General features: G+C 44.9%; 1 protein-coding gene across 1 annotated transcript in view; it reads left to right on the plus strand.

Annotated features, from left to right (window-relative positions):
* RALY (RALY heterogeneous nuclear ribonucleoprotein) overlaps nucleotides 1-13,824 on the plus strand; it is a 307,270-nt gene that overhangs the window by 260,410 nt on the left and 33,036 nt on the right. Inside the window, exon 4 of the mRNA XM_056844432.1 lies at nucleotides 13,142-13,214. Coding sequence (XP_056700410.1) covers nucleotides 13,142-13,214 — 73 coding nt within the window. The remainder of the gene's footprint in view (nucleotides 1-13,141; nucleotides 13,215-13,824) is intronic.

A 13,824-nucleotide genomic window follows, 5' to 3' on the forward strand; every position in this document is an offset into this window, starting at 1 on the left:
AACAAACAAAATATTGTCGAAGGCTTTCACAGTCAGAGTTCATTGGTTCTCGTAGGTTATCCGGGCTGTGTAACTGTGGTCTTGGTATTTTCTTTCCTGACGTTTGGCCAGCAGCTGTGGCCGGCATCTTCAGAGTCACTCTCTTCCTACACACTTGACACTGAGAGACACTGTCCTTCAGTGTTACTCCTCTGAAGATGCCGGCCACAGTTGCTGGCGAAACGTCAGGAAAGAAAATACCAAGACCACGGTTACACAGCCCGGATAACCTACGAGAACCAATAAACAAACAAAAGTTATTGTGAGAAAGGAAGTAAAAAGCCCATCTTAAATAGCAATTGACCTCTTTGGGCTACAAGTAATGATAGGAAATGATGAAGCAAACATCTGATTAGACAAGACTCAGCTGAGGGTTTTTTTTTTTCATATTGATCAGTAACCAACCCCAAATAATCAATTTACCACTTATTACTGAACTACTGGCCCCAACAGCCCAAAGACAACAGATACCAAGTGAAATTAGGGTTTCTTAAAGTTTTAACAGCCGAACTGCAACTAATTTGCTTATTCTCATCTCTCTAGTGTGGGTTCCCTAAGAGGCTACCCAAAGAGAATTTGGGCAACCCCACCATAGATCAAAGGTTGGAGCAACAAATAAATGCACAACCTGGGTTTTCCTTTTTTTTTTTTTTTTTTTTTTTGTGGTCTTTCCCAAGCCTGCTATGCTGCAGTGTTTTGGGAACGATCTCAATAAAGATCTTGAAATGACTGCTGTGTGGGTAAGAAAGTCTGGGTTTTCTCATCCCACAAACATAACAGCCATTTCCCCTTCCCTAGACCTCATGACGGCCATTCCTTCACAATGGAGGGGGGGGGGGTTTGAAGGTTTTGTTGTTGTTGTTGTTGTTATGGTAATTGACATATTGATCTAAAGGTTTGGACTTTTCAGGGGTGTTTTAAATGGTAATTGGCATATTGATATACTGGGATATCAGTATGAAAAACACTGGGCTACAAAGGTAACGGTCCCCTGTGCAAGCATCGGGTCATTCCTGACCCATGGGGTGACATCACATCCCGACGTTTACTAGGCAGACTTTGTTTACGGGGTGGTTTGCCAGTGCCTTCCCCAGTCATCTTCCCTTTCCCCCCAGCAAGCTGGATACTCATTTTACCGACCTTGGAAGGATGGAAGGCTGAGCTAACCTTGAGCTGGCTACCTGAAACCAACTTCCTCCGGGATCGAACTCAGGTCGTGAGCAGAGCTTGGACTGCAGTACTGCAGCTTACCACTCTGCACCACGGGGCTCTTCATACAAAAAGCCCACAGAAAAAGGCCCTGTCTCATTAATATGGATAACTGACCGCCATGGAAACTGGGAAATGAAGAGAAACCTGACATCTGGAAGTCCCACTGCTGCTGTGCTGTGTTCTCAGCTATGGAAACACCAGCCCTTCCAAAGGAAAACATTGTCATGTGGAAAAGGACTACATTAAAGTATTCTCATTGTACAACTTTTCACTGCTGATGCATGCAAAAAAAATAAGATAAAGCAGCACTGTGAATGTTTCAAGTACTGCTATCAAATGAAAGCTCAAGTAGAGCTATCAACACTTAGAGCTATCTGCCTTTTAACCAATTAGTCAATTAATTGGTTAATTAAATTTAAATACATTTGCATATTAACAAAACCTCAGTATCTCCCAATGTGACATGCACTGAAGGCGGTGCAAGACAACTTACAATGTAGTAAACCGGTTACTGTTTATGGTTGTAAGACTATCTTTCTATTCCCTGTTGCAGAAACACTCCAAAATCCTTAACATCCCTTTTAAAAAATGGCAAATAGCTATCAGAATCACCAGTTAAAATTGTCCCTCTCTGACTAAAGCTTTAATCCATTAACTGTGTTGATTTCAGTTTGCTGTATGGTTGCCAACTCCAGCTTGGAAAATTCCTGGAGGGGGCAGCTGTAATTCTGGGAGAAGTCCAGGTTCCACCTTACAGTTGGTACCGTATATACTCGCTTATAAGCCGAGTTTTTCAGCCCAAAAAAAGTGCTGAAAAAGCCCAACTCGGCTTATACGCGGGTCAATACGGTAGGGGGAGGGAGGGGAAAACTTACCGCCGCCGCCGCCAGCCAGCCCGTGCACCTTCTCTGCAGGCCAGGAGCGGCCCGCGCGGCCTCCTGGGCGCAGGGAGGGGGCCGCCGCAGCCTACCTGCTCGCCTTCCCTGGCGGCAGCGGCGGCCCCCTCCCTGCACGCAGGAGGCCCTACAGGCCGCTCCTGGCCTGCAGGGAAGGCGCGCGGGCAGGCGGCGGCGGCCCCCCCTGCGCGCATGAGGCCCTGTGGGCCGCTCCTGGCCCGCAGGGAAGGGGCCGCCGCCGCCTGCCCGGCCGCCTTAAGGTAAGCTTGCGGGGGGGGAGGGTGCCTAATTTTTATACACGGGTGCCTAATTTTTCCCCATTTTGGGGGTGAAATTAGGCACCTCGGCTTATACTCGGGTCGGCTTATACCCGAGTATATACGGTAACTCTAGTTTGCAGACCTGAATTAATGCCAACTAGCAGTGTTTGGCGAAGCAGGGATAGGTCTGCTTACCTATCTACATTCTTCCTTTGCAATTCTTTTTAAATAATATGGAGCGTTCACTGTAGATCTGCTAGATTTTTTCCTGGAAGAAAAACAGATGTTCAACAACCAGGTGTGTGGGTGTGTTTGTTTTAGCAGTTTATTTTCTGCAGTGAAGCCTCTCACTGCTGAACATAAAACCTTGGAAGTGATGATGATGATTGCTGTAATGTACGCTACAGCAGCACTGAGGTCCCAAATCAAATTAGGCACCTAATGCTGTGAGCACTGTGCAAAACACAGAAGGCTTATTCACAGGGCTTTGCTTCCATGATATGGAACCACAATCCAAACATGTTCACCTATTACCAAAAGCAGCCCATCCATTGCATTGCCACAAATGATTATGCAGAGCAGCAAAGGTTTTTAAATCACAAATTACTCAACTTGTAATGTGAGGGCACAGCAGAGAATCCACAAGATTTCCTGAGGGATAATCCTGATTACCTCCAGTGTAAACATAACGTGTGAGCAAGCTCACGGTGCAATACCTTTCCTGCTGAAACTTTACTTCTTGTTTCTTTTTAGCTTTATTATCATTTAAGTGAATGAGAGTTATAGAGCCAGCATAGTTTTACACTGTTGTGGTCTTGGCTTTAATATATTGGTTGATACTGCATCATGTTGTAACACAAAGCCCTTGCTACTGTTTTAATGAAGACATGAATGAATGGAAACCTCTGACCCAGATCACTTCTGTCCTTGGAAACATATTATAGTTCAGAAGTAAATCAAATTTCTAGTATGTGTAAAGTCTCAGATTAATTCTCCTGGTAAAGGATCTCAAAAGAGTCCTGTGGAGCAGAGTGGTAAGCTGCAGTACTGCAGTCCAAGCTCTGCTCATGACCTGAGTTCGATCCCAACAGAAGTTGGTTTCAGGTAGCTGGCTCAAGGTTGACTCAGCCTTCCATCCTTCCGAGGTTGGTAAAATGAGTACCCAGCTTACTGGGGGGAAACGGAAGATGACTGGGGAAGGCACTGGCAAACCACCCCGTAAACAAAGTCTGCCTAGTAAACGTCAGGATGTGACGTCACCCATGGGTCAGGAATGACCTGGTGCTTGCATAGGGGACTTTTACCTTTAAAGGATCTCAACTTTATTTATTTTACAAAATTTGTACCCTACCTTTCTGTTCTGATAAGGGCTACCAAGGTGGCTGAGAATTTTTTTAAAAAATACATAATAAAATCACATCTTAAAAGCATTTAAAACCAACAAAAATATAATGAAAACCATAACTAAAACACAAAAAAAACCCCAACAACAATTAAAGAAGGAGTGATCCCTGAGAGAATGCCAAATGGAACAAAAAAAAAATCTTTACCATTGGCATGATGGCAACAGAAAGGGAAAGATGAGTATCACTGGGAAGACAATTTCTGCATTTTGGTGCCGTGACCAAGAAGGCTATCTCCCAGGTTGCCACTCACCTAATTTCAGAAGCCTGGGCATCCAAAGCCGGGCCTCCAAAGATGACATAGTGACCAGGTATGTTCATAAGGTCCTTCAGGTATTTTGGTCCCAAACCATATAGGGCTTCAAAGGTCAACACCAGGTCAATACTTTGAATTGGGCCTGGAAACAGACTGGGAGTCAGTGTAGATGGGCCAAGACTGGAATGATATGGTCCCTACATCACACTCCTGACAACATTCAGACTGCAGCTTTGGGCATGATGCACCACAGTGGCCAGATCTTTTCTGCCCAGGAAAGGCCACAGCTGACTAATCGAAGCTGGTAAAAGACACTCCTGGCCACCTGCTTATCTAATAGTTTGCTTGAGTCCAAGAGCAACCCCAGACTACAGACCCATTTTTTCAAGGGGAGCACAACACCATCCAGAATGGGTGACACCTTAAATCCCAGGTCAGACCTTCCACTCACCAGCAGGCAATACACTAATCCTGTCTCTCAGTCCCAACATCAAATTCAGAAATGTCCTGGATGGGCCACTGTGCTAAAGGGATAGAGTCCTTATAGACTACAGCAACACCACCTGCCAGACCTATGCTGATGTATCACTGAGCACCCCAGGGGACACAGTTAGGTTAACCCCTCCTCCTTACCCCAGCCAAGTCTCAGTGATAAATGCCAGGTCAGTCTTCTCAGCCAGGGTTAAATCCTGGATTGCTTCTGCTTTTCCTGTGACTGACTGACCTGGTATGTAGCAGCAGTATTTTATAGCCTGGTGGGTTTTTGATATGGCTACCAACATCACTTGGGTTGGAAGAAAAGCCAGAAAGGGGCAATAGCATGCAGAGAAAGCCCTTCGATTAAGAAATTTGGGGAGATCCCATAGCTTAAAGGCAGCACACAGGCTTTGTATGCACAAAGCCCTGGGATGAAACTTGGGCATCTCCATTGAGGGGATCTGCAAAAAAAACTGTACCTGAGACCTTCAGGAGAACTAATAGGATTGTTCACAAGTTTCAATAGAGGGACAACAAATATGTGTGGAAGGAAGCAGGATCGGGCCTGCTGTTCCAGCTCCTACATGAGTGCACTCTAACTTGTAAGCGCCTGTCATGAATGCTTGTATTTGTGATTGTGGATTTTGGATTGTGCAGATAAGGCTATATGTATATAGGTTCTCCTTTACAAGATATAATAAATACATGGGGGGGGGGGGGCATGAGCTCACTTTCCTCCATGTGGATTTGCTCTCCCTTAGCTAAAATACTAGCTCAACCTACAAATTAAAATCAAAGTCTCAGCAGATGTAACAACTATGGGTTTTTTCTTAGGGAAGACAAAGGACTTGTGAGCACAATCACTTCCTATTCTAAAGCAGGATTGCAGGGAGCACTTCTAATCAAGGCAGGAAGCTTCCCCCCCACCCCAGGAATGTCTGGTCCTGCAAGACATGCAGGCTTCATATCTTATGATGACCCTGCGGTAATAACTGTCAGGTAGCTGAAGCACCGTTCCAATACCCTATATATTGCAGGGACTGGTTGCAACCCTAAGGTGCCCAAAGGAAACTAGATACACTGCATGAACATCCAGCAATATGTCACCTATTGCTGCATTATTCCCTTGCCTTTATGCAACAAGAACATCTGTCCACTTTGGTGTACAGCTCTGAGTGGCCTGCAGTCTGAAAGGCATAATGTTCATATTGGCCTTGGGGGTAAAATAATTTGGCTCTGGTTCATTAGTAGAGCATCCACTTTATATGCAGAAGGTCCAAGGTCCAGTCCCTGGTACTTCCATATGAAAGCATCAGGTAGTGGGTGATGTAAAAGACCTCTAGCTGAGACCCTGGAGGGCTGCTGTCAGTCAGAACAGAGAATAATGACCATGAGAGATCAATGGTCTGACTCAGTATAAGGCAGCTTCATGTGCTGTATTTTGCCTGGTACATTTTGATCACTAACTTTACACATGTATTGCAAAGTGCAGCTGCTGACATATTGTAGTGTTTAAGGCAGCCATGTAGAAGAGTGACACAGCTTACGCCAATATTACATGTTTGCCTAAAATGAACTGTTTCTAGCTGTAGCCTTTTTGTGCAATGCTTTGAAATGTCACCTGCTGAGAAGCTCTTGTTGCCAGGTATAAACTGAGAATTGTTGTTGAAGATAGCAATTTCAATCAAAAATTGGCATTTTTGATCTCCCAGTAGGTGGTGGCAATATGGAAGGCAACAGGAGTGCTAGACACACCTGTGCAGAGGCACAAAACCCATTTCCACCCTGTGCAAAATCTGGTGTAACAACCTGAAATGAGAATGTGAACATTTTGACATCTTTTTTTTAAAGGGGGGGATGTTGTTATTTACTTAGTGGCAATCTATTCTCAGGTTGTTCAAAACAACTCACGCTGTTTCCTAGATGTCACCTTCTCCTTCTGCAAAGCTGGAGAACTGAAATATAGCTCGCTCTGCCACTTCTGGGCTAGGTAGCACGGGCATGCATGCCATTTGATTCCTCAGTAATTGGTCACCCGATGATTAAGCAGCTGATGGGGTTGAAAAGCAATGGCTTGCATCCTTCAGTCTGATTCCAACAATAAAAGGCCGCTTCCACTGGCAGAGAAGGAGTAATTCTTGCCAATCCTTCCTCCCACTGCTGACTCCTACTTTGGCCTCTTGAGGGTCCCTGATCCCCACCCACCCACCCCCGGAACAAAATTCTGTAGGGATCAGTGAGCAGCATCAGGAAGGGGAGGCAGGAAAGCCCCAGGCCATGAATTATTCCACTGGTGGGTTTCATAGGATTCAGGCCATTGTGTCTGAGATTCAACAATTCTAGGCAATGTCTCTATGGCTCATTCATCAGAGATGCCTTCAATATGAGCATCAGCACCTTGGAATGCTTACCTTCAGGGTGCTGCTTATTTATCATGGGTGGGAATAGCCACAGCCTTTGTGCTACTGTGCCCTCAACTTCCCTGAAAGGCCGGGTGACACTGCATATCTCATGTGGAAGGAGGGAGCCACAGGGGGAAACGCATGGTCGCTTTATCCTCCTTTAATCTCTGTTTCAGTCAGGATTCAGCCAGGATCGAACGCATGCATTTCGCCTAATGTGCGTTCGATCCTGGCTAAAACAGGGATTAAAGGAGGATAAAGTGACCGTGCATTTTCACCCACAGTCTCTGCCTTTTTTATTCCTGTGGCTTCATGTGTAGGAGTGGAGAAACCAACCTGGTTCACCAGGTAGGCGTCCGCCGCTCATGTGGAGGAGTGGGGAATCAAACCCGGTTCTCCAGATTAAAATCCACTGCTCCAAACCACCGCTCTTAACCACTACACCACTCTGGCTCTCTATTCAAGAGGCACTTCTGTAATTTGAGAGATGCTTATTACCTGCAGTCCTCTTCAGGACATTTGTGTGTCTCATTGCAATACCAAGGGCTAACCAATCCAGTTATGACATAAATATTCGGTCTGCAGTCATTCTCTAGAAATAAATGATTTGTGGGAGTGATTTTCTCAGACAAACCAGAACAAATGGGGGGGAGTGGTAGCTCATATATCTAGCTGGTGTCCCAAGGCCAAGGTTGGCTCTTAGATGTTCAAAAGGCAAATAATAAGCAATGATTTTTCTCCTTCTGTCATCAAATGGAGAAGCACTCAGGCCTCTGTGCTGATTGGTTCCTTATGTTTGAAAATACCGAGGGACTGGTTGAAATACAAGTAGCTCAGCATGCTGTGATTAGAGGTCATTGAAGTCAAATCCCTTTGGTGGACTTCCTTCAAGCCCTCATTCAGAAAAAAACAGTTTAAAAATCTGAAAGCTTTCATCATTAAGTAAATGATGGTAATGTAGATGTGTGATGAACTCCAGCCTACACTGGTAGGGCTGTCGATTCGGTTTGGCCCGAACCGAAAAATAGCCGAATGTTCTCCGATTCGGCGGTTTTTAGTTCGGATGGAACCAAACTCAAAAAACGCAGGAAACCGGGGAGCCGAATTCGGTGAGTTTGGAGTGTTCGGCGAATAAATTCAGCAAATTCAGGGTTCGGCACAGCAGCATAACCGTCAGTTAGTAAGCAGCATTCTCCCACGGCCAATCGGTGGCCAAGCAGGGTCTTCTTCTGGCCAATCAGTCGCGATTGAGCACGTGAGCCCAGCTGCTGCGTGGCCCGGGGAGAGAAAGAGAGAGTATCTATTTGTGTGTGAGAGAAATCCCCGTGGGGGGGTGCATGTGCACATTTGCTCCTTTCCGTGGCTGCAGGGGGCACATTTTGGGGGTGCAGCCCCCAAACTTTCAGCGTAGCTTCAGATGAGCCTTCTTGCAAGAACCCCCAAGTTTTGTAAAGATTGAGTCAGGGGGTCCCGAGATATGGGTCCCCCCTTTTCCCTATTGGGATGAATGGGATCAGCCGATCCTATGCATCTAGAGAGTGGCAAATCCAAGGCAAAACCTCCCGTGCTTAAATGGAATCATATTGGATTACCCAGTCCCTCCTGATGGAACAGAAGACATCCACAGTAAGACCCCTTTTGGGGCTTTAATCTATATTTTTCCCGTGTGTATGTGAGGGGGGAAGCAGAGTCTGTGGGGGGGGCAGTTTCTGGGGGGGAAGCCAAAGGAGGCTTTCGCCCATTCTGCCGAGGGGAGTGTGACCCCTCACCTCTGTGGGAGTGTGTGTACTGCTTTTAAAGTTAAGTCTGTGCGGCGGCTAGCGAGTCTCTCTTCGCTCGGCACCCTTGGTGTTGAGCCTCCTCCTTGGTGTTTTTCACTGTTTTTGCCTCTCTCTCTCACAGGAGAGAGAGAGAGATGCAGATTTGTTTAATGAAAGATTTTTCTGTATCACTACTGCCGGATGCTCAGCTTATTGCAAACCCCACATGAAACAATGGAAGTAAAGTACCTGAGGTAAAAGTGCCTGCCTTTTCTACATACATTTTGGTGCACAGCTGTTGGCCCAGCCCAACAAGAAGAATGGACACCATTGCTGGGAGACTTCTTGAAATGTGTCTTGAACTGAATGGAGAAAGTTCCTTCCAAATAACTGCCAAAGTTACTATTCTAGTGTGCATTATAGGATTTCTGCGGCTCCTCATGCCTTGAGATAGTATTGCCTTGTGGACTGAGATTCAAATGTGAGCAGATGAGATTCTCATTCTGGCAAATGAGATTCAATGTGAGCAAGTGTAAAGTGATCTATGGTGAGACCACACTTGGAATACTGTTCTGGTCACCACACCTAAAAAAGGATATTGCAGAGCTTGAGAAGGTGCAGAAAAGAGCGACCAAAATGATCAGGAGACTAAAGCAACTGCCCTGTGAGGAGTGGTTAAAACGCTTAGGGCTGTTTAGCCTGGAAAGAAGGCAGTTAAGGGGAGACATGATAGAGGTCTATAAAATTATGCATGGTATGGAGAGAGTGGACAGGGAGAAACTTTTCTCCCTCTGTCATAATACTAGAATGCGGGGTCATCTGCTGAAGCTGGAGGGTGAGAGATTCAAAACTGATAAAAGGAAATATTTCTTTACACAACGCATAGTTAAATTGCGAATTAAAGTGTAAATTTCTTTACACAACGCATAGTTAAATTGTGGAACTCCCTGCCCCAGGATGCGGTGATGCCTGCCAACTTGGAAGGCTTTAAGAGGGGAGTGGACATGTTCATGGAAGAGATCCATGCATGGCTTTTCTTATGTTCTTATGACTGAGCAGGTAAATTTCTACTCCATAGTATAACTCCATGACACAGCCAGGCCCACAGAACTTCCTGTCCCAGTCCAGAAGTGTGACAAGACCCATCTGGCTGTGCCAGTTAAAGAATCTGTGATGGCCACCCACAAATGAGATATGTACCCTGGGATCTTTCATCTCTGTGATTCCACCTTGGCAGTGCTTTCCCCGAAATTGATCTTTTCAAGCTTCCCTAAGCCTGGCAGTCCCCACCCCCACCCCCGGTTATGGCGCTGGCACCTCCAATTCAGTGTATCTGCCTTGGCTTTGAAAGAAAGAACATCTGTCATTTTTGATGCTATATCTTTGTGCTGGCAACATCCCAAAGTGTTAGAGGGAGCAGTAAGGACCATGTGGAGGGCTTTGTCAGGCATATGAACATTTTTCCTGCCTCCAGCTAGAGAAAGCAGGACAGGAGGGTTCTTCACCTTTCCTCATGTTTTGTTTCTATACAGCAGTGTCTTTGTAGCTGCAGTTACTTTGTTCTGTTTTCACGCAGGCAGTGAAAATTGGTCACACTGCTCTGTCCTCACGTTTTCCACACTCCCTTCCACATGAAGGCTTAGGGTAGAGATTTTCTCGGCAGATCAGAAAAATCTCATTCTTCCCCATCACTGGAATTGAAAACTGTCCATGAGATCACGTCAGGTGACTTCAGACATGCTTTGGCACCCAGTGCATCTTTTAGCATGGACTGAATGGAAGATGGCACCAAGGAACATGGCAACCCTATGTTCCTGATACTGGGCATTCATTTTCTGCTGGGAAGAAAGCAACTTGTAATTGTAAACGAGAGGCAGAGTTTTGTGAAATGCTGAATTTTTCATGAACTAGTCTTATCAAGGGATGGGCTGATTTTAAGCATTTCATGTTTGTGTGTGCACAACAGGATTTCCAAGGTGTTAATGGTCTCTCGCTTGTAATGATGACTGGGGAGGGGCCATGACTAACAGCGCATTCCTGCGCTGCTGGCAGCTGGGGACTGTAGGGAGGAGGCACTGCTGCGGCACCTCCTAAGCCGTTCCACGCCTGCCAGCAGCTTGAAAAAAGCCTTTGAAAGGCTTTTTTCTCTTAAAATGGGGCATTTCACCCCATTGAGAAAAGCTAAAAAGCAGGTGCAGCCTCGCTCTTCTCGCCGCAGGTGTGCTCAGGGCAAAAGGGGACAGGAGGCTGCCTAATGGCAGCTCCTCCCCCCACCCTGCCCTGGGAATGCCTCTCGGGATGCCAGGATGCTGGGATGCCCCCCAGAATACCGGTATGGGCCTTTACACCAGTGGGACGCAGGCTAGGGTTGCCAGGTCCCTGTTCGCCACTGGTAGGAGGTTTTTGGGGCAGATCCTGAGGAGGGCGGGGTTTGGGAAGGGGAGGGACTTCAATGCCATGGAGTCCAATTGCCAAAGCAGCCATTTTCTCCAGGTGAACTGATGTCTATCGGCTGGAGATCTGTTGTAATAGCAGGAGATCTCCAGCTAGTACCTGGCAGTTGTAGTAAAGAATAGTAAAGGGCTCTCAATAATTATACAAAATCACAAAATATTCAATTTCACATATAACAATTTACTGTGTCAACGTTACCACACTAAAACAACAAAGTGCAATGTGTATCTATCTATGTATCACTAACATACAACATACAAGAACATCACAATGGTTTGAAAACCAAAAATATGTTTAAGTCATCAGACTTTCATTTTTCATGTAAATTCTTGACCATCTAGATTCTATACATTTAGATGGTCAAGAATTTACATGAAAAATGAAAGTCTGATGACTTAAACATATTTTTGGTTTTCAAACCATTGTGATATTGTTTTGTGTTCTTGTATGTTGTATGTTAGTGACACATAGATAGATACACATTGCATTTTGTTGTCTTAGTGTGGTAATGTTGACACAGTAAATTGTTATATGTGAAATCGAATATTTTGTGATTTTGTATAATTATTGAGAGCCCTTTACTATTCTTTACTACAGCTTAGCCTTATAGTATTGGTGAATATACTTTGTTTAACTAGTACCTGGCAGTTGGCATCCCTAACACAGGCAGAAGGCCCCGCTGGCATCCTGGAGAGGTGCTGTCATGGCAGCGCCCAGAGACTGGTGTCCGGACCTCCTTGTCAGTGTTAGGGCCACTTACACCAGCATAAGTAGCCCAGACACCAGCATGGGGGGCTCTAATGCTGTCACGGCCACTTCCTGGCCTCCTAAGGGCTTTCGCCCTCAAAGGTCAGGAATGCGCTTTCAGTGATAGAGCAAGTTGAATTCCCCAACATCTCCAATTAAGAGAATGAAGTAGGTGATATAAAACACCTCTGTCTGAGGCCCTGGAGAGCCATTGTCAATCAGAGTAGACCCTACTGACCTTGACAGACCCATGAACTGACTGAGTGCAAGGCAGTATCATGTATGTTCATGATAGCATAGGACTATTGTCATACAGCAGTGTCATTCTAGCAAACATGTTCAAGGGCTCAACTGGATATCAAAGGCGAAAAGTAATTTGAACAATTCTGTTAAAATAAATCAGAGGGTCTCAACATGGCATTAAGGAGTGTCATTCCATGGGTAACACCTTCCTGTGTTAAAATTAAGGCTGCAAGCTTTTATCTGGAAGTTAATCAGCTAAAATTATACCTGAATAATCAGCGGTCATCAATTTAAATTGTTGGGTGCAAATTTTAATCAGTGAGACATTCCCATTTTTTAAAGACTCGTTTGGTTAGAACATGCTACTATAATAGAGAACAAAAATGGAAAACTTTCAAGAAAATGTTACTTCTAAGAGTGAGGGCTGTACAGATCTAATATTGCCCATGAGTAGTGATCAGGACAGACCTCTGAGCATTTATATTCTTTTCGCTCTCTCTTACCATTCCTCTTCCTTTTCCTTTGTGAGAAGATTAGGATTATGCCTGCATTCACACTAGCCCTGATTACCAGAGGTAAAGACACATAAGCCAGTGGGGATGTCTCCAGCCTCTTAACTAGAAGTGGTCTTATGCTTCAGAATCTCCTAAGGGTAATGTGCAAAAGTATTTCACGTCATTGATTAATTGAAGCACAGATAATTAATCCACTGATAGACCTAGCTTTGCCTGCATAAAACAAGCTAGCTACATGTACCTTTTATGTCTGCTGTTTTTCACAGAAGGGAAAAGGCCTGTGTTTATTTGCATATGTTGATTTAACTAAAAGGTTCATAAATAGTCATTGCCCAGTGTTAGATATACATCAAAAAGGCTACATTTAATTTTAATAAGCTCTAGTGCTCAGAACAATTAAAAATTGTCTATAAAAATCTGCATCAGGGATACAAAATGAATACAACAGTATTGATGTCAAATTACTATTCATTGCAGATATAAACATGGCTGGAGAACCAAAACCCAACAGACCCAAAGGGCTGAAGAGAACAGCATCTGCCTTGTACAGGTAGGTTCATTTGTTGAGATTTCTGCTTCTTATAGTTAGTCCTGTACTCGCACTGGAGTGGAATCCAAGGAAACACCTATATCAGGGGGAGGCTCCTTGCTTGAGGCTCTGTCAAGCATCCAGTACTTGAGGTGTAGTTATGCAAGTATGGCTGCCATTCCCACATGGAGCTAACAAAGGATAGGCAGCCCAGGCTAAGACCACAGTAATGGGAGCTTTTAGAGTGCTGTAACCGTTAAGTTTAAAGAGCCCACCTTAGAATAATAACAGTTAGAGCATGTGTAGGGCTGAGGGACAGAAGACTGCATCTTTGCACCTTTTCTTTTATTCCTTGCTCAATCAGTTGCTGTGCAGAGCATGTGTGGGCTTTTCTTTTTTAATAAATCCTATCTAAAATGGGTGCCAGGAGAAAGGAGGTGATTGGTTGCTAGGCTGTTACTTCTCTGTGAGTGCACAATTGTGGGAAGCCATCCTCATGGTAACCAGTAGGGATGTGCACTTGAAAAAAATATTGATATTATTCAGGTTTGTATTTTGGAAATTATTCCGGAGTATTTCCCCCCCCCCCCAATACCATTTTGGAATTCTGAATTTTTTCAGGGCTGGCTTG

Source organism: Euleptes europaea, chromosome 2 (genome assembly GCF_029931775.1).
Source record: "Euleptes europaea isolate rEulEur1 chromosome 2, rEulEur1.hap1, whole genome shotgun sequence".
Classification (NCBI taxonomy): Eukaryota; Metazoa; Chordata; class Lepidosauria; order Squamata; family Sphaerodactylidae; genus Euleptes; species Euleptes europaea.